The 20,930-nt window shown below is 40.4% G+C and overlaps 5 gene segments (V, D, J or C); 1 reads left to right on the forward strand and 4 right to left on the reverse strand.

Annotated features, from left to right (window-relative positions):
* Positions 1-4,678: 4,678 nt before the first annotated feature.
* LOC119907580 lies at positions 4,679-5,477 on the reverse strand. The segment is given in 2 exon segments: positions 4,679-5,317; positions 5,425-5,477. Coding segments are annotated over 2 exon segments (342 nt in total).
* A 2,546-nt stretch (positions 5,478-8,023) lies between these two features.
* LOC119907555 lies at positions 8,024-8,633 on the reverse strand. The segment is given in 2 exon segments: positions 8,024-8,361; positions 8,579-8,633. Coding segments are annotated over 2 exon segments (375 nt in total).
* Positions 8,634-14,109: 5,476 nt separating this feature from the next.
* Positions 14,110-14,649, reverse strand: LOC119907551. The segment is given in 2 exon segments: positions 14,110-14,488; positions 14,596-14,649. Coding segments are annotated over 2 exon segments (384 nt in total).
* A 370-nt stretch (positions 14,650-15,019) lies between these two features.
* On the forward strand, positions 15,020-16,482 carry LOC119907709. The segment is given in 3 exon segments: positions 15,020-15,049; positions 15,181-15,232; positions 15,973-16,482. Coding segments are annotated over 3 exon segments (420 nt in total).
* A 2,104-nt stretch (positions 16,483-18,586) lies between these two features.
* Positions 18,587-19,178, reverse strand: LOC119907568. The segment is given in 2 exon segments: positions 18,587-18,907; positions 19,124-19,178. Coding segments are annotated over 2 exon segments (360 nt in total).
* Positions 19,179-20,930: the final 1,752 nt, after the last annotated feature.

A 20,930-nucleotide genomic window follows, 5' to 3' on the forward strand; every position in this document is an offset into this window, starting at 1 on the left:
TTGCATTGGAGGGAGTCATTAAACAAAATGGCAACTCCACCTCCTCTCTTATGCACTCTAGCTTCACTCATAAAACTGAAGTTGGGAGGGGTAGACTCAATAAGGACAGCTGCACTGTTATCTTGGTCCAACTAAGTTTCAGTTAAAAACATGAAATTAAGATTGTGAGTTATTATAAAATCATTGATTAAAAATGTTTTTCCTGCCAAAGACCTAACGTTTAACAAAGCTAATTTTAGTGTGTTAAAAACATTCTCTGGCCCACTTTTTTCGACAGGCTGCGGCTGACGAGGAATTAATACTAAATTTGCAGGATATGTTGAGTGTTTCCTGTTTCTTAACACATTCGCTGTGCTTTTTCTGTAACCTATCAAGACAGGGATGGAGAAGACTACCAGCACACTGGGCCCCGGCTTGTCCTGGGAAGAGTCATGAGTGCTATTTTCCTTGTAGCCTGGACCCAGCACACATCAGACAGAGCTTACTGGGCTTTTTCGCCATTGCGGACCTGGAAGCCGGGTTCTGCGCTATATCTGTGACACGTGTCAAACCTGGAGGACTTAGAACCAGTGGTGGAGGTGGACGGTGAGGGTTGGTTTATGGTAGAGGAAATGGGAGTGGAGCGAGGGAAGGTGTGGGGGGTAAATTTGGTCCCAGTTCTAACCAGGTCTTCCATGTGATCGGTGAAGTCCAACAGGGGGGAGAGGGGAGAAAGGGTGTCTGGAGATAAGGGTGACCTAGATGGGGATTGGGGGGTAGAGATGGTGAATCCTCACTGTTGGTTTTCAGTGAGGGAGGTGGAGGCTCTTCCTCTTGGCTCAGATGTCTCCCGTGATCAGAGTTGCTCCAGTGGAGGCTAAGGTGGCTCTCCTTCAAGGTTTCTGGTGTGTTGTCTTCTTCTTGTTTTGATTCCTCTTGTCTCTTGTCCTTGGCAGAGGGAACAGATGAGTGACGCAGAAAGTAAAACAGGTTGGAGCTAAACAATTTTACTCCTGACTTGTTAAGGCAAAGTCCATCTGCCTAAAAAAGATGTCTGCGGTCACACAGAAAGTAAAAGTTTTCAATGAAATGCACTGAATGGACAGTACATGCCATTGAGAGCCACGTGTTCAATGCCATCAATCTGCTGAATCTCTGAACTCCTCTTCGGACTGGCGGTATAGGGCCACTCATAAACACCTCAGCATTCAGAGAGCTGACTGTGATTAATAAAGTCCTCTTTCAACACTTCAGACTGTTGCTTGTGTAGTATGACGTTTTTCACAGTAGGATGTTCAGCCACGATATATAAGTCGGACACCGTATCCTTCGGAGTATCTTGGCTTAGCTTTCCCTGCAGCCTTTTACTACTTGGTTTACTCTCAGTCCTTACCCTTTTGTGTGAGGACGGGAGGTTATCCAGGTCATGAGACGGAGATCCAGGGTCCTGCAATAGTGGTGAAAATCTGTTCTGCTGTTGCACATTCGGTTGTTGGGAAGGTTTGTTGCTAACTCTCCCTTTCGCAGCTGTCCACGGCTGTGTCCTACCAAGAACAGGGGTGGAAGAGGCATTCTGCCTGGATGATAATGCAGGCCAGCCAGTCGCATCACAAATCTCAGGGTGCTGGGTTCTGCCTGTTACTCGTCCTACTATTTCCCCAGGAAATGATTTACTCTTAGGCTTTGCAACAAGAATGTTCCAGGGAGGACTCCCACTTTCAGATTTATTACCCCGTACACAGGCCTCCTGCTTCTTGGTAGTCTTGTTGGTGCTAATTAGCCGTGTGTTAGCATGCTCTTGTCCACTGTTTTGGGTCCACGGTAAAGTGGTGTCATTCCCACATAGTCCATTCACTTCCAACCTGTGGATCTTGGTTTCCAGCACAGTAATTTTCTGTAGAAGTTTGTAGAAGTCGGGCATCTTGTTGCTGATTAGCATTAGCTATAGCTCCAGTCACTGCGGTACAGGCTAGTGCTATTGATAGGCCGCACTCGCGTAGCACTAAGATCATAAAAGGTTTTAAAGTATGGCAAGAGCCTACTTTATCTGACAGTCCCAGTGATTTAAAAGTATCCAAGAACTGCTGATTTCTATCAGGAAAAAAAAGAGAGTTTAAGCAAAAGAATGCAAGCAGAGGCAAGAGCAAGCAGCAAAGCGTCTGCACTGTAAGAAAGCAGAAGCGATTGGTACTATGAGACCAAACATTAATTTCACTTTAGACTTTAAGTGTTTCCATTAGTCAAATAAATTACAGTAAGCGTCTACATAGACTGCAGAGATATGTTGCCCTTTGTTGCACAGTGTTAAACTGGTTCAGTCCTTATCTGTCAGGCAGACATGATGTTGTCTCACTTGGTTAATATTCATTTAATTGTTTGGACATTACAGTTACATTTCAACTACATTTTTACACCATTACAACTTCAGAAAATGAAATGATTTTTAAAAAAAGATTAAAGCCTTTTCTGGTTACATCATTTCTGTAAATCAAACACTTAAAGAGGTGGTATTATGCTTTTTCCCTCTCCTTTATTGAGTTATATATCTTTTTTGTGCATGTAATAGCTTTGCAAAGTGAAAAAGCCAGCCTGTGACGTCACAGGGATGAAAGCTAAATTCACCTCAAATAACGCTCGCCAAGCGGCTACTCCGACACGCCCTCAGAAACAGCGGTGGAAAAACAATGAGCTGCAGCACACACCTCTCCTCTCCCTTCCAAACACTAGCTACCCTCCAGGCAGTCAGTGGACATAAAATTGTTCCTGTGATGTAGAGACAGAGCTCAGTTAAAACTTTATGGATACAGATTAATAACTCACCACTCTGAAACTCTTGGTCCAGTCCATGTTGCCGAGCTGGTCGGCAACACGTACGGTTGAACCCGAGCTGTTTACTGGCTTCTCACTGACCTGCCCTTCTTTGCTTCTGATTGGCTAGTAGTCCTTAACTAGGAACTGTGCATGTGCAGCTCTCAACAAAGGTCATTTAGAGATAAGATGTATCACTCCATAGCTAAAACGAAGCCTTCAACACAGGCTGAAAAGAGGAGCTGCAGCAATGTGCAGTATGACAAAAATTGTGTTTTTTGAAAATTAAACCATGTAAACCTTTTCTGGCACAACCCCTAAATAAGATTTTGAACCTGAAAATGAGCATAATATGACCTCTTTAATGCTCCAAAACCCAACTTTCTCTGTTAGACAATACATTTCATACAATCAGGTGTTTTCCTGCAGTGAGGTTTCTGGGACTTTCCAACTAAAACTGGATCAAACTGATTTTTCATGGCACCAAACGCTCATTAATGGACTTATTTTTGCACTATTTAAACTTTTGCTGATTTCTTCTACACTTTTTACAGTCATGATGCCTCCAATCCTACATGCACCTGGGTTCTTATCTACAAAAGGCACTCGGGAATGTGGACTCATTACACAGAGAGAGTGGCCAAACCTTAAACCTTTAAAACACATTAAAACATAATGTACAGTTTCTTTTAAAGCATACATAGAAAGACTGGTGCAAGAAGTTTATGGTTTTAACAAGAGCTTCTTAGAAAACAATATATAGTAACTTTATCCTATAACTTAAAACATTAAGATGGTAAATAATACAGACGCTTTCAAACCATTTCCACAATCATTTTGTGCCATGCATAAAGAAAACATCTACTAAAACATTATTATTTTATATAATTTAAATGAGTTTTTATCTACGTATGTAGACATATTTGCAATCATTAAAAGTGTTGGCAATTCAGATTTGTTTGTGTATGAATGATTTTAGAGATTTGTTTACATACAACATTTAGCAAAGATGTACTACAGGGGAATGAACTGAAGTTGCAATCATAAACATTAACAGTGTAATGTGAGGTAGCAGTGGCGCAATGAATAAGACTATGCCTTTTGTGTGAAAGACCCGGGTTTAATCCCCCACTGTAACCCATCCACCATTGTGTCCCTGAGCAAGACACTTAAGACATAGGAACATATAACATAAACATAAAAGATATAACAATTTACAATAATAATAACAATCTTTATTTGTATATCACCCATATATAAAATGCAGTTTGAAGTGCTTTACATCATGAGCACTTAAGTAAAAAGTACATAAATAAATAAAACATACAATACAGCAACATGTAAATAATCCACAAGCACAAAAACATAGGTATTAAAACTAATAACAATAATAACAATAGGACTAGTAATAATGGTTCAGCTGAAGAGTCTTTACGGACTTTTTCGAGCAGCCTGATAATAAGGAATTGCAGTAATCCAGCCTCGAAGTAACAAATGCATGGACTAGTTTTTCCACATCATTTTTAGACAGGATGTTCCTGATTTTCCCAATATTACGTACGTGAAAAAAGGCGGTCCTTGAAATTTGCTTAATGTGAGACTTAAACGACATGTCCTGATCAAAGATAACTCCAAGATTCCTCACAGTGGTGCTGGAGGCCAGGGCGATGCCATCAAGGGAAACTATATCTTTAGTAACCTGTTTTCTGTCTGTTCCCTCCCAGTTATCCCCCTGCATGCCTGTCTCTCTGTTTTCCCCTGCTGTCTCTCTGCCTGCCTGTCTCGTTAGTCTGATCCCGGCTACCTGTGTTGCTCCTGCCCTGCTCGTTAGTCCCTGTGTGTGTGTGTGTGTGTGTGTGTGTGTGTGTGTGTCCTCAGTGAACTGTATCAGTCTCTGCAGTAGCTTCCAGCTGCAGCAGTCAGTTCAGTTTCTGTTCAGTCTGACTGAGGGAGGTTTTTGTACGACGCTTTTTCACTGTGTGAACAGATACTGGCTGTTGATATAATAATGAGCCTGACAGTAGTAAACTGCTGCATCTTCAGCCTGAACTCCTCTGATGGTCAGAGTGAAGTCAACTCCATTCCCTGCTCCACTTCCACTGAATCTGGAGGAGATTCCAGAATATCTGTCTGATGTTCTGTAGATCAGAAGATTAGGAGCTTCTCCAGTTTTCTGATGGTACCAGGACAGGAAATATTGTGAACCAGAGTAGTGACGAGCTGCTGGACTGGATTTACAGTCAATAGAGACTCTGACAGTAGTAAACTGCTGCATCTTCAGCCTGAACTCCACTGATGGTCAGAGTGAAGTCAGTCTCTGATCCACTGCCTGAAAAACGATCTGGAATCCCTGATTCTTGAATGCTAGCAAGGTAAATGAGGAGTTTAGGAGTTTCTCCATCTCTCTGTTGGTACCAGGCTAATAAATCTCCATAAACCTCCTCACTGACCCTACAGCTGATGGAGACGGAGGCTCCCAGAGCAGAGCTCACTGCTCCAGGCTGAGTCACTGTGATCTGGCCTCTGGACTCTGAGGATACAGAGACAAACACATAAAGCAGCGTCATGGTTTTGTGGGCTTCATTTCAGAGGGACGGATGTTCATAGAGGAGAGGAGTTTGATTCTCTGGACTTTACCTGTGAAGCAGCAGCAGAGGAGAGTCCAGATGAGGACGGAGACCAAAGTCATGTTTTTGATGAGGAGGATTTCTGTGGCTTCTGTTGTCATGAAGGACAGCTGTCAGTCATCCAGTGTTCAACTCTCAGGACTATAAAGTCTCCCAGAGCACTGGAGCATGGTGCTGCTGATGCAAAGTGGCTCTCTATGGAAATGCTCTGACTGACTCCAACAGGGACTTGGATTACTCTGATGATGCTGCTTCTCAATGGATCAATACGTTTACCAGAGGATTGATTAGGAATGTGTCAGTGATCATTTTTATGGACATTTGCTTTGATGACTGCAGAAAGATTTTCTTTTACAACATCTTCTGTCTGCTTTCATTTCATTCTAGAGGGATCAATTTGACTTTCAGACCAATGCAACAATATATACGTAAAAATGGGATTCATTCTCAACAACTGTGTCACTGTTTGATAAATATAACATGAAATAGTTCATTCTTTTAAAAACAGCAAGTGTTTTTGTTGAGTTTGTTGTGTTCAAAGTCAGAGAGCCGTGTCTCTCTACAGTGAGAGGTTTTTGTACGACGACTCAATCAGTTTGTATCACTGTGGTTGACTTTTGGTGGAGGAACCAGACTGGAGTTTGGAAGTAAGTTTCTGCACAAATATTAAATATCGTATCATCAGCGAAGGTTTTAATTTCTGTGTCTGAACATTTGTAGTAGATATAAATTTCCTCTGGACTGATCTAAATCACTTTAAAGACTCAATCTTATTGTTCGTTTCTCCTGTTTAACCATGAAGCTGAACTCAAAGCAGCTTTACTGAACTTCTCTTTAAACGTTCCATTTAATTTGTGAAATGTGAACAGCTTGAACTGCAGCAAAGATTAAAGAACAACACTCGTACTTTAAAAATCATTCAGCCTTTAATTCTGCATTTTAAACTGTTTAGAAGTTGAGTTAAAATTATTTTGAATAGTGTGAATGAAGATAAAAATGTTTCCAAATCTCTGATCTTCTAAAATGGCTCAAATTGTCTTTTAACCTCAGTTTGAAATAATGTTGACAGTTCTCTGATGCTGTTTTTAAATCTGTCTGAGGAACAGGTTACCTGTGGTCGTCTCTTATTTTGGGCTGATAATGTCCTTTAATAGTGGATCTCAGTAACTTTTGCCCTTTTGAGAGTTTTGACAGTAAATGTTTTTGTATTTCCAAATTTAAAACCTGGTTGTTTTATTTCCAGTGCAGTTTGATATCTTTCAGCTCATATGAGGACTCTTTCTGTGCTGATATGCATGAGAGGTTTCTTAAAGGAAGTGAAACAATGTGTGAGTGAGTGACTGGTGGAGCAGAAACCAGCTGTGTGGTCCCCGTCCTCTAAGCCGATTGGTTCTTCTCCTAGGTGATGCCCGTCCCACCCTGACGGTGCTGCCCCCCTCCAGCGAGGAGCTGCAGCAGGGGAAGGCCACGCTCATGTGCCTGGCCAACAAGGGCTTCCCCTCAGACTGGAGTCTGGCCTGGAAGGTGGACGGCAGCAGCAGCAGCAGCAGCAGCTGGGAGGAGAGCAGGAGCCCCGGGGTGCTGCAGAAGGACGGCCACTACAGCTGGAGCAGCACCCTGAGGCTCTCTGCAGACCAGTGGAGGAAGGTGGGCTCTGTGACCTGTGAGGCCACCCAGGGCTCCCAGACTCCGCTCTCAGAGACACTGAGGAGAGACCAGTGTTCCCAGTCCTGACCTGACTCACTGGGACTCTGCTACTGGTTTTCCTCTGCTCCTGCTCTCACTCTGCACTCTGGAACTGTCTCTCTCTTTTATTTGACATCTTTCAACAGCAAGATTTACTAGCTTGTTGCACTGTTTCAATATTATTTCAGTGTTTCCAGATAATAAAGACCTTTTCATCCAATCAGCTGTTTTCATGTTTATTATTATCACAGTATTATGAATGCCTTCATGACTGTAGTATCTTTTCTGTTATAGTCACAGATTTATCTGTAATAAAAAAACATTTTATGGCCCAACATTTTGAGACATTTCAAAGATAAATCATATCTGTTCATTCTAAACTGTGTAAATAGTAATAACTGTAATATTGTAATTGCTTTTGATGTATCCAACATGCATTATCCTGTAATAGAACTACAAAAGTCTAAAAAAAGGACAACATCATCAAAATAAAGATAAATAAGAACCATAGAAACCAAAGATGACAAAAGGAAATAATTAAAATGTTACTGATCGGTCGATCATAATACGTGTTTGTTGAAATACTTGATGTTGAGATTTATTAGTTATTTAATTTCAATAATGAATATGTTCACATTTCTATGAAAAATTGTGTGATCAAATTACCCAAAATATACAACTAGTGTTCTTGTCTTGTTTATCTTCATAGATTATATTAATTTAATATTAAAGTACAGCTTTGATAAATTATTTAAATCCTATATTAATAAAGTTATCAAAAGTATAAATGTTTGGATCCAATCCAAAATGTTTTGTGCTAAAATGATTTGATATTAAGCTTTTTTTTAAAATAAACCTCCTGTTATTTTAGTTTCAGTGCAGCTGTTGAGTCAGATCAGTTCCTCTCCAGCTGAGGGAGGTTTTTGTACGACGTTGTATCACTGTGTGAGTGGAGACCAGCTGTGACCCTGCTGACAGTAGTAAACTCCTGAATCTTCAGCCTGAACTCCACTGATGGTCAGAGTGAAGTCAGTCCCAGATCCACTTCCACTAAAACGATCTGGAACTCCAGACTGACGGGTTGTAGCTGTATAAATCAGGAGTTTAGGAGCTTCTCCAGGTTTCTGAAGGTACCAGCTGAGCCAGCTGTAACCAGAACTATAAACACCTGTACTGGTTTTACATTTGAGAGAGACAGCCTGTCCTGGAACAACAGACTGAGATCCAGGAGACTGAGTCAGGATGATTTGTCCTGATGAACCTGGAAAAGATGAAAAAGAGGAGAAGGGTTATTGAGACAAATCCAGCTTGGAGAAAGATGATCAGCATCCAAACAGAAGAGTCTCATTTCTTTTAAGATGGAGAACAGATGGAAGAAGGTAAATGCTGCTTGTTTCAGTGTTTCTCCATCACAGCAGAACATCATTGTGGTGAAGCTGGTTGCATCCTGAAGCAAAGTTTTCAGAAGAGAGTCTCACCCTGAACAAGGAGCCCCAGGGTGGCCAGCAGTAGAATCAGTGACATCATCATTGTGCTGCCGGCGTGTCAGTGGCTCTGAAAGGCCTGGACAGCCACTGATCAACACTGGCCTCTTAACGGCTGGGAGCAGAGAGGCAGGACAGATATGCAAACACACAGAGTCAGTGAACTGTAGCTGTCCTCAACATATCATGCTGTTTCCTCCTCACTGCTGCCTGTTTACAGGTTTTTACATCTGCTTACACACAAAATCTTTACATGTCCCACAATTTTTGAAACCTCTCACTCAAAGCGACAAACTACACACCAAATCTCCAAACCCATAAGCTTTTTCTCTGCCTTTCAACAGGAAGTCCCTTGTTTTCCTTTTCCAAACACAACCAATCAAAATGCTGCACTTATTCACCAGGTCACACAGCCACTCCTCACATGTGCAACAACTAACTGCTTAACAGATCACTAACCAATCACTGCTTTAGTCTAGGCCTATAAATAGGTCAAAGGTCAGATCACCTGTTTTGAACAATGGAAGCCAACAATGGACAGAGAGCAAGGGGATTAGGAGGGAAAGGCAGGTGACGACAAACGATGACAGTTGTATATTTCCCCCCTTACTCCCCATTCCTTTATCCAATTGAGGAATTCTTTTTCGGCTTGGCGTTGGCATACGACCACCAACTACATGCCCACATGCCTCTTCTGCAAACAATGAAAGTGGCATGCAGAGACACGGGTTTGCTTTGGATACAGCACACAAGACGTAATATTCCCCATTGTCTACCGAGGAATGAATTTGCGTGTGATGTGAATGAGGTGATGTGGTCAGACCCTAACAGAAGGCAGGATCCATAAACCATCCCTTACTGTAAAATAATAATTTTGTATATCATTGCCTTTGTTTTCGGTAGTTTGCAGTAACATTGTATTGACTACTGTACTCTAATTCTACTTTTCTTTGTGTTTTTGCTAATGTAAAAACCTGCAAAGGAGAACAAATCTATAAATGTTTTTTTTCCCTTTCTATTTTTTGTATTCATTGAAATGTGAGTAGATGATAACATTTTACAGAAGCCTGTATGAGAAAATAGGTATACAAAGTACTAAAGACAGCAGTGTTTTGTATAAAGCACATCAGTGTGTTGTTACCTGCCTGAAAGAGTAAAAACAGTGTGTGCATCCTTTTGTCACAAAAATGCCGTTTTGAAAAAGGATTGAAAAGGTTTTGACTGTAGAGTTTCATTTTGATAGAGAAGTGAGAAATGGTTTGCTTCCTACCTCTCAGAAAGGTCACAATATGTAAAAATACAAAACTACAGGTCGGAAACCTCCAGACGAAACATCTCCAAACCATGTCCTGCTCTAACTCAACACTCAACGGAAGTCCTAGGATATGCCTTGGTCACATCACGCATTGATTACTGCAGTGCAATTTTAGCAGGTATTCCTAGCATACTTATTCACCGACTGCAGCAAGGATCATAACACGTTCCAAGTCCACAGAACATATCACTCCTCTGCTGATTCAACTACACTTGCTCCCTGTATCACAAAAGGATTAACTTTAAAACATTATTACTAACATTCAAGCCCTCAACAATCTGACCTCAGTCAGACCTACACTCCATCTCGTTCGTTGAGGTCTTCTGCAACAAGTCTTTGGCACTACCAACCATCAACCTCAGCAGGACCTGACATTAACACCCGCATACCCGCCAAATGCGGGTGAATTTCGGCCGTGGCGGGTAACACAGTCACTCCCACTAGCCACTTTGGCGTGTTGAAAAGGCGTCTTGTCAAAAGGCATAATAGCAAACAAATTGCAATGTGACACTATGACACTACAACTGCCATGAGTACTTGCTGCACATAGTGTTTGCTCATTGGTCCATTAGTGAAGCCTATTGTCTTGCGCGCTACTGACGAACAACACTGTAAACAAGACGTTGAAAATGCACAGGAGAACGAAGGAAAGAGAAAAGGCAGAGCAGAGGCGGAGAAAAGCAGGAAGAAAGTGCCATTAAATGCTGTAAAATCTAGATATCTTCATGATTACCGTTATGCTAGTGTTCATAAAAGAAAACAGACTCCTACAAGCAGGACAGCCCCAGATCGTCATATCACAACTACCTTTCTAGAGTTGATTCTGTGTTTTAATAAAAAGTTTTCATGCCATGTCTGAAAGCAGAAGATGTATATGCAGGGGAATAATCTGGAAAATAAATACCTGTATACTCAATTCATATCTCCAGTTACTCAGAGCTACTGCAGAGCTTCATGATGATAAACATAAATACAGTCAGAGCTCTGAGGAAAAACAAACACTCCAAAAGTGCACAAAAATAATATAGGCCTATACATAACATTTAAATCCTATTGCCTTAATTGTGTGTGATTTTTTTTCATTTTTTGTTTCTAATGCAGATAACTTTTCTACTCTGTATTACAGTAATTAGCCTAGGATTTAATCAATGTTTCTGGTGAATTTTGTTTTTAGTTTTTATCTTTTCAGTTAATCTTTTACACCCATGCAGCACTTTTATTATATACAATAAGAAGCTGCTATTTTAATGTGTTTATCTTATTAGACAATTTTTTCAACAAAAGGAGCTTTACACAACCTTATCAGAGCTAATGATAATATTAGTACATTTTAGCACGCCAGTTTAAGCGTGCCACTGTCAACTTTAATATAAAAAGTAATTTCCCAACAACGAAAATGTGGCTAGTGAAAATGCTGCGTGACTAGTAACTTTGAAAAACCACTAGCCACATTGGCTAGTGAGCAAAAAAAGTTAATGTCAAGCCCTGAACCTCAGTACCGTGGGTGCTAGGACCTTCTCCTATACTTCACCCAAACTCTCCCCCTCCAACCCGTTCTCACTCTCAAGTCGTCACACATTAACGTATGGTCAAGAGCCATAGTCGTCAGTTTGTGACGCACTGGGAATCCCTTTTCCATCATAGTTTGACGTATTGGGGAAGCCCTGTAGCGTCAGTTCTTGACTGTAAAGGCAGGTAAATGATATTTAACAGAAAAGACTGAGTAAGGAGGTGGTTGGCGTGGAAGGAGGGCCAGAACCCGGATTTTAAACCAGGACACCGGGGTTCGTGTCCCATGTGAAACAAAAACTCATCATTAAATATTTTTATTTAAGCAAGTTACGTAAATTGACTTTAGTTAACTTACGTATTAACTGACGTACGTAGTTATTGTAACCCAAACCATGATCTTTTCCTAACCTTAACCAAGTAGTTTTGTTGCCTAAAAACTAACAAAACTGCAACGTTTCACAACTTAACCGCGGAGTCCTAAATGTCAACAATTGACGACAAAGGGATACCCAAGGTGTTGGTCAAGGCCCTTTGTCGTCGCTAATTAAGCATCAATATGTGAAGAGTTGGGAGTGAGAACATGTTGCCCCCCCCCCCCTCAGAGAAGAAAGAAAAGAGTTTTGGTCAGAGTGATGTGATCAATAACAAACAGCCCTTCATTCAGTTTGGGATTAAATGGCCTTTCTAGTCCACTCACAGTGCAAACCTGTGTGACCTTTTTGAGTATTTAAGTGAATACATCTCTTACAGTTTTCTCTGAGTACTTAAACACTTAAACATTTGTTGTCATTCTTTAAGTTCCATTTGTGAAACCATTAACATTTATATTTAAATCGTTTACCAAGTGTGCCAGACTGAAGCACGTTCTCTGCTTCACACTTATATCAAAACCGTAAACATTACAATGTTTTGTGACATTATTCCACATTAGCACGTGAAAATAAAATCTGAGAATGAGCACTACACATAAAAAGGCCACAGGTAAATATTTGGTTTGGCTAACAATGGAGGCTTTAGAGGGGTGAGAATTAGAGGAGGAAGAGGAGGACATGGACTAGGATGTGAAGAAAGAAGAGGAGGAGAGGGCGAGATCAAGTAGGATAGGGGGAGAAGAAGAGGACCAGGAAGAGAAAGCGCAGTCAGGAACATAACAACTGATGAAATCAGAGCAACTGTGATTGACCATCCTGTCAACCATGGGATGAGCTTGAGGGAGGCTGGGCAGCAGATTCCCCCAAATCTGAGCTGCTTTACTGTTGCAGGTATCATCTGGTTATTTTGAAATGAGAAGCAGTTATTAATCGTAGGTGATGTTCAGCTCTGGTACTGGTTCAGTAATATGTACTGTGATGACATGGATCTGTCAATCTGTCTGTCTGTCAATCAAATGTTTTTCACAAGGTCAAGGAAACCAGTATCTGGTGGAACAGGTCGACTGTTCAGAGCCCCAGAGCAGGAGACCCACATTGTAAATATGGTCATTGCAAAAAACTGCAACTGACAACATACTGGCAGATAATACAATGTTCCAAAACATCAACAGTGTGAAGCTGATGATACATGGAGCAACTTTTAGAGCAATCTTGCTATGCTGACAACGTTGCCGTCAATGGTAATGAGTAAAGATTACTACTGTAATCCCCTTCCCCCACCACTCTGCCACCTGCCCGCACCGCCGCTATCCGTTCAAAACATAGTCAGACTTGCCACGAGCAAGATTGCCCAGCAATATTGCTCAAAAAGTTGCCCCTTGTATCATCAGCTTGAGTGTCTCTACATTGGGTGAGGCTGCAGTACAGAGTCCCTTTCAAAATAAACTTATTTTGTGTAAAACAACTGAGGAACAAACATCTTTACACATTTGGGCACCTGTGTGTTTGAGAGTTTTGCTACATGCATGACAAAACTTAATCGCAAACTGCTCTGACCTGCACACAGAAAACGCAAATAAAAAGTGTTTTTTCATTTTTATTATCAGTTTGACCACACAAAGCAGTAACTACAGTCAAAGATGTTTGTGTCTAGTGTATTGATGCAAAAACAACAACTCAACTTTTAAAAAAGAGTTTTGCAAGAATAGTTTGCTTTTGCAAGAGATATATAATGTTTTAAGGTTTTGTGCTTAGTGTGTAGAGTTTTGCCAAAAGAGCCAATAGTTTAAAAAATTTTGTCTAAGCAATCAGAAATAAACTATAATGATGATCAAGTGTTTCCGTGAACAGGTGCGGGGGCAAAATCGGTTCTCAGGCGGGAGCCGGCTCAATCAAAATCAATATTGTTCAGCTGATGCTGTCAGATTATAACCACCAATATTATGTACAAATGTTCCTCTAAACTTTCAACCAAGAAGAAACCTCACAGTGATTCATTATGGTGGAGATTCAAGCACACATCTTCAGGTGAGTAAAGATGTTTCCCACACATTGTCAGGTAACAGTACAACGTTTGCCTAAAACCCAGAGATAAGAGCGAACAGTCTGCAGGTGTCTCCTTCAGAGGAAGCTGTTTGTGTCCTAAACTTTTTTTTTTTTCGAAAGATGACCAAAGGTTTTTTTATGTCATCTCTTCTTATTTAAGTGTTTTTTAAACTTGAAAAAACCCACTTGAGTGTGAGTGTGTGTGTGTGTGTGTGTGTGTGTGTGTGTCCTCAGTGAACTGTATCAGTCTCTGCAGTAGCTTCCAGCTGCAGCAGTCAGTTCAGTTTCTGTTCAGTCTGACTGAGGGAGGTTTTTGTACGACGCTTTTTCACTGTGTGAACACATGCTGACTGTTGACAGTGTTGATACCCTGACAGTAGTAAACTGCTGAATCTTCAGCCTGAACTCCACTGATGGTCAGAGTGAAGTCAGTCCCAGATCCACTGCCAGAAAAACGACCTGGAATCCCTGACATTCTCTCGTTGGTGTAGCGAATGAATAGTTTCGGAGTTTCTCCATCTTTCTGTTGGTACCAGGCTAAACAGTAAGCACTGCTACAGCTCCAAACCTGCTGACTGACCCGACAGCTGATGGAGACGGAGGCTCCCAGAGCAGAGCTCACTGCTCCAGGCTGAGTCACTGTGATCTGGCCTCTGGACTCTGAGGATACAGAGACAAACACATAAAGCAGCGTCATGGTTTTGTGGGCTTCATTTCAGAGGGACGGATGTTCATAGAGGAGAGGAGTTTGATTCTCTGGACTTTACCTGTGAAGCAGCAGCAGAGGAGAGTCCAGATGAGGACGGAGACCAAAGTCATGTTTTTGATGAGGAGGATTTCTGTGGCTTCTGTTGTCATGAAGGACAGCTGTCAGTCATCCAGTGTTCAACTCTCAGGACTATAAAGTCTCCCAGAGCACTGGAGCATGGTGCTGCTGATGCAAAGTGGCTCTCTATGGAAATGCTCTGACTGACTCCAACAGGGACTTGGATTACTCTGATGATGCTGCTTCTCAATGGATCAATACGTTTACCAGAGGATTGATTAGGAATGTGTCAGTGATCATTTTTATGGACATTTGCTTTGATGACTGCAGAAAGATTTTCTTTTACAACATCTTCTGTCTGCTTTCATTTCATTCTAGAGGGATCAATTTGACTTTCACACCAATGGAACAATATATACGTAAAAATGGGATTCATTCTGAACAACTGTGTCACTGTTTGATAAATATAACATGAAATAGTTCATTCTTTTAAAAACAGCAAGTGTTTTTGTTGAGTTTGTTGTGTTCAAAGTCAGAGAGCCGTGTCTCTCTACAGTGAGAGGTTTTTGTACGACGACTCAATCAGTTTGTATCACTGTGGTTGACTTTTGGTGGAGGAACCAGACTGGATGTTGGAAGTAAGTTTCTGCACAAATATTAAATATCGTATCATCAGCAAAGGTTTTAATTTCTGTGTCTGAACATTTGTAGTAGATATAAATTTCCTCTGGACTGATCTAAATCACTTTAAAGACTCAATCTTATTGTTCGTTTCTCCTGTTTAACCATGAAGCTGAACTCAAAGCAGCTTTACTGAACTTCTCTTTAAACGTTCCATTTAATTTGTGAAATGTGAACAGCTTGAACTGCAGCAAAGATTAAAGAACAACACTCGTACTTTAATTCAGCATTTTAAACTGTTTAGAAGTTGAGTTCAAATTATTTTGAATAGTGTGAATGAAGATAAAAATGTTTCCAAATCTCTGATCTTCTAAAATGGCTCAAATTGTCTTTTAACCTCGGTTTGAAATAATGTTGACAGTTCTCTGATGCTGTTTTTAAATCTGTCTGAGGAACAGGTTACCTGTGGTCATCTGTTATTTTGGGCTGATAATGTCCTTTAACAGTGGATCTCAGTAACTTTTGCCCTTTTGAGAGTTTTGACAGTAAATATGTTTTTTGTATTTCCAAATTTAAAACCTGATTGTTTTATTTCCAGTGCAGTTTGATATATTTCAGCTCATATGAGGACTCTTTCTGTGCTGATATGCATGAGAGGTTTCTTAAAGGAAGTGAAACAATGTGTGAGTGAGTGACTGGTGGAGCAGAAACCAGCTGTGTGGTCCCCGTCCTCTAAGCCGATTGGTTCTTCTCCTAGGTGATGCCCGTCCCACCCTGACGGTGCTGCCCCCCTCCAGCGAGGAGCTGCAGCAGGGGAAGGCCACGCTCATGTGCCTGGCCAACAAGGGCTTCCCCTCAGACTGGAGTCTGGCCTGGAAGGTGGACGGCAGCAGCAGCAGCAGCAGCAGCAGCAGCTGGGAGGAGAGCAGGAGCCCCGGGGTGCTGCAGAAGGACGGCCACTACAGCTGGAGCAGCACCCTGAGGCTCTCTGCAGACCAGTGGAGGAAGGTGGGCTCTGTGACCTGTGAGGCCACCCAGGGCTCCCAGACTCCGCTCTCAGAGACACTGAGGAGAGACCAGTGTTCCCAGTCCTGACCTGACTCACTGGGACTCTGCTACTGGTTTTCCTCTGCTCCTGCTCTCACTCTGCACTCTGCAACTGTCTCTCTCTTTTATTTGACATCTTTCAACAGCAAGATTTACTAGCTTGTTGCACTGTTTCAATATTATTTCAGTGTTTCCAGATAATAAAGACCTTTTCATCCAATCAGCTGTTTTCATGTTTATTATTATCAAAGTGTCTTAATAAATGTTCTCTTGATGGTGTCGGTGAATGTATTACATCCAGAGAAACTGGGCTGACATAATGGTAATATCTCCATAGTAAATTTTAAAAAATGTCACAGTACAGTTGGATTTGTACAAACTAGTGATGTTAGCAGTATAAGGCCAATTATCAATAATACTATACAAATAATCATTTGGTCAGAATTAATATGAATGCCTAATGGCTGTCAAACACTTGCTACTGTAGTCGTTAGAGATTTGTCTGTAATAATAAACCTTTGGAACAAAACCCAATGTAGAAACCCCTCAATCATTTATCATCCTATCATCTGTTAATACAGATGCTTTAATGATACTTATTGTGTTATTTATATAAAACTACATGTCTGTCCTAGAATTTACAAACCTGAAATATAAAGCACCATATCATCAGCATAGTGAGAAATAAAATGAGTAATCTGCTATTCTAAGCAGGAACTATTAACATTCTTCTCCTGCTGAAGAACATCAAAGACAAATTAAAGATGACAAAAGGAAAGAATTCAAATTTTAGTGATTTACTTACTCCATAAACCTTTTTTGGTTTCAATCATAAAACACATTTTTTGTTGGAATACAAAATACACAAATTTAGCTGACGCTTTCAAAGTGACTTACAATATGTCAGAGGTCGTACACCTCTGGAGCAATGGAGGGGTTAAGTGTCTTGCTTTGGACACATTGGTGTCTCACAGTGGATTCGAACCTGAGTCTCTCACACCCAAGGGATATTACACCCAGAGAAACGAGCGATCAACCCGGTTCGGCATCCCTTTACCCTGCAATAAATATTCCTCTTTTATTTAAATCCTCTCTCTCTTAGTCCTGCACTTGGGTCTGCTAGCCTTGCCATAACAAAGTTAAAAATCAAATATTTGGTAGCAGTCCATTAGTTAGCCTATATGAGAATAAATGAACTGAGCACTCTCTCTCTCTTTTTCTCTCTCTCTCTCAGACGCCCACATGCCGGCTGTTATCTCTCCCCCATCTGATCCTCCCTCACTCAGCAGAACTTCTTGGGCATTTATCCTTCTTCTGCTGTTCTGCTTCTATCTTTGAAATACATAGCTGTAGCTCATGAAATGACAGCCTGCTTATCAACACACGTTTAAACAATTGGCATAACGGTGTAAAACCAAAATGTGTGACCTATCAGATTCTGTGACTACATCCAAACAATGATGTTTTCCTAACCATAACCAAGTACTTTTGTTGCCTAAACCCAACCAAACTGCAACCGCTCCACATCGTCAACAAAGCCTCTGGCGCTTAACTTCTCATTTGGGTCACAGAATCTGATAGGTCACACATTTTGGTGTCACAACGGGACCGCTGAGCGCCATGGCAGCCCAATTTGCACATTTTCACTTAGGAGTGTAGGCCTACTTACTTTTGTCACCAGCGGTTTAGACATTAAAGGCTGTGTGATGTGTTATTTTGAGGGGACAGCAAATTTACACTGTTATACAAGTTGTTTGATATAATCAAATATTGACAACATGTGAGGGGTGTACTCACTTTTGTCAGATGCTGTACATACTGCTTCTGCTGAAGAAAGACATGTAAAAGTTGACCAAAGGAAACAATTCAAATATTAATGATTTACTACTTTCATACTAAAATGAATTTGTTTGCTGGGATAAAAAACACAATTTAAGTTATAAATACATGTTGTTATAAACATGACTAGTCATTTAACTGCAATTAATGAAATTAATTTATAGTATATCTGAGATTCAATGAAAAAATGGTAAGATATGAAATAATAAATAATATTTACAATCTGTGTCCTTGTGTTTTCATGAATATCACACATCATAATTCAACAGAGGTTAGCTTTAATGTTCAGAAGAGTGGTTCAAAATCTGTTTTAATAAACATATTAGAAGTATAACTTCTAGAATATTATATATTAAAGAATATTTAGTGTTGCAATCATTAATGTGAATAATTATTGGCTAAATGTGCATTTTTATAAATCTCTGTTTTAGTTTCAGTGCAGCTGTTGAGTCAGATCAGTTCCTCTCCAGCTGAGGGAGGTTTTTGTACGACGTTGTATCACTGTGTGAACGGGAAGCTGCCACTCTGCTGACAGTAGTAAACTCCTGAATCTTCAGCCTGAACTCCACTGATGGTCAGAGTGAAGTCAGTCCCAGATCCACTTCCACTAAAACGATCTGGAACTCCAGACTGACGGGTTGTAGCTGAATAAATCAGGAGTTTAGGAGCTTCTCCAGGTTTCTGAAGGTACCAGTGGAGGGAGCTACCAACACTTGTACTGGTTTTACATTTGAGAGAGACAGCCTGTCCTGGAACAACAGACTGAGATCCAGGAGACTGAGTCAGGATGGTTTGTCCTGATGAACCTGGAAAAGATGAAAAAGAGGAGAAGGGTTATTGAGACAAATCCAGCTTGGAGAAAGATGATCAGCATCCAAACAGAAGAGTCTCATTTCTTTAAGATGGAGAACAGATGGAAGAAGGTAAATGCTGCTTGTTTCAGTGTTTCTCCATCACAGCAGAACATCATTGTGGTGAAGCTGGTTGCATCCTGAAGCAAAGTTTTCAGAAGAGAGTCTCACCCTGAACAAGGAGCCCCAGGGTGGCCAGCAGTAGAATCAGTGACATCATCATTGTGCTGCCGGCGTGTCAGTGGCTCTGAAAGGCCTGGACAGCCACTGATCAACACTGGCCTCTTAACGGCTGGGAGCAGAGAGGCAGGACAGATATGCAAACACACAGAGTCAGTGAACTGTAGCTGTCCTCAACATATCATGCTGTTTCCTCCTCACTGCTGGGACAGCTGCTGTTTAAAACATCCTCATGCAGATTAACACAAACTAACAATAGAAGTTATAACTGACTTCTACACAAGATTCACCAGCAACTGACTACTACCTCTTCTTCTCGTCTTTTTCAGTTCTCCTGACACGTCTTTCTTGTTCATTTTCAAGTTTTTCGCTTCCCTCTGTTGCTGAAATATTGGACATTATTAGAAATTCAAAAACCAACTACCGTCTTCCTACCTTCTTAGTAAAAGCCTGCTTACCCTCTCTATCTTCCCAAATGAGTACCATTATACATTCCTCTCTCATCTCTGGTATTCTCTCATCTCTAAAATCAGCTGTATTTTTTAAAAATTCTTTTGCATAAATCTATTAATCAACTTCAGTCCTGATCAAAACTACTAAATGTTTAAAAAAAAAATCAAGCCTTCTCCGAAACAACAACAACAATGCATCAAAAACAATGTTGTTTCTAATATTTGACATGTCCAAGACTGTGATAAAAGGTTAAAAAAAATCCAGTCCATAATTACATTTTATATTGAAAATAAGTCATTTTGTGTTGTTTTTTCCCCCAAATCATCATTTATAAATTTGGCAATTAAAGAGTTAAAATCCTGATATATATATATATATATATATATATATATATATATATTTTTTTATTTTTTATTTTATTTTTTTTTAAATAGTAGATTTGATAAGGACTGAGGTTGATTAATAGATTTATGCAAAAAAAAAATTTTTTAATATTTATCCGATACATTTTTACAGCAGTTTAAAGTAGTGTCTGTTTTCAGCCACGAACATAACGAAAGGGTAGTTAATTTGCCCACAGTGTACTGTTGAGTTTTTGAAATTTTTCAAAGCATTTTCCCAAAATATTTTTCAAAATAAGATTTGTCACCAAAAATCATTCCATTTGCTGAAACACAGAAAAAGTTATGGCCAAATTAAGACTGCCCCTGTGTTCCTGCTCGACACCGTCTGCTGCAACGACTATTGTTACTAGTCCTATTGTTATTATTGTTATTATAATCATTAACATTACGACTGTTACCATTAACACTACTATAAATATCTGTACCATTTTTCATTTAGTCTATAGCAACATCACCTTTACTGTCTGTACCTCTGTGTGTATATTGTGTAGGCTGCCCTCCCTCCCAAAATCAGAGCTATCTCCTGTCACTACCAGTGTTCCTCAGGGCTCTGTCCCTTCTGTTCATCATCTATCTGCTTCCTCTTGGCCATATCTTTCATAAATTTAACATCCCTTTCCACTGCTATGCAGATGACACCCAGCTCTACGGAAATCAAATCCTGGTTCTCTTGCAACTTCCTTAAACTTAGTGACAAATGTGACAAGGCCATTCACAACCTCGCTCCTCGGTACCCTGATTTTATGCACTGTAATTATAGTTGTTAATTTTATCGATTTATTGCTGTACTGTTTTATTATGTTTTGTGAGGTGACCTTGAGTGTTCAGAAAAGCGCCTATAAAAAAATGTTGTATTATTATCATTATTACTTATTATCAGAATTTGCAGTAAAACATCACACTTTTATCTTTAGTACTGAAACCTGCCTGTTGCCATGGTT

The sequence above is a fragment of the Micropterus salmoides genome, unplaced genomic scaffold, assembly GCF_014851395.1.
Source record: "Micropterus salmoides isolate LMB-PRFRI ecotype aquatic unplaced genomic scaffold, ASM1485139v1 Ms_hic_scaffold_17, whole genome shotgun sequence".
Taxonomy (NCBI): Eukaryota; Metazoa; Chordata; class Actinopteri; order Centrarchiformes; family Centrarchidae; genus Micropterus; species Micropterus salmoides.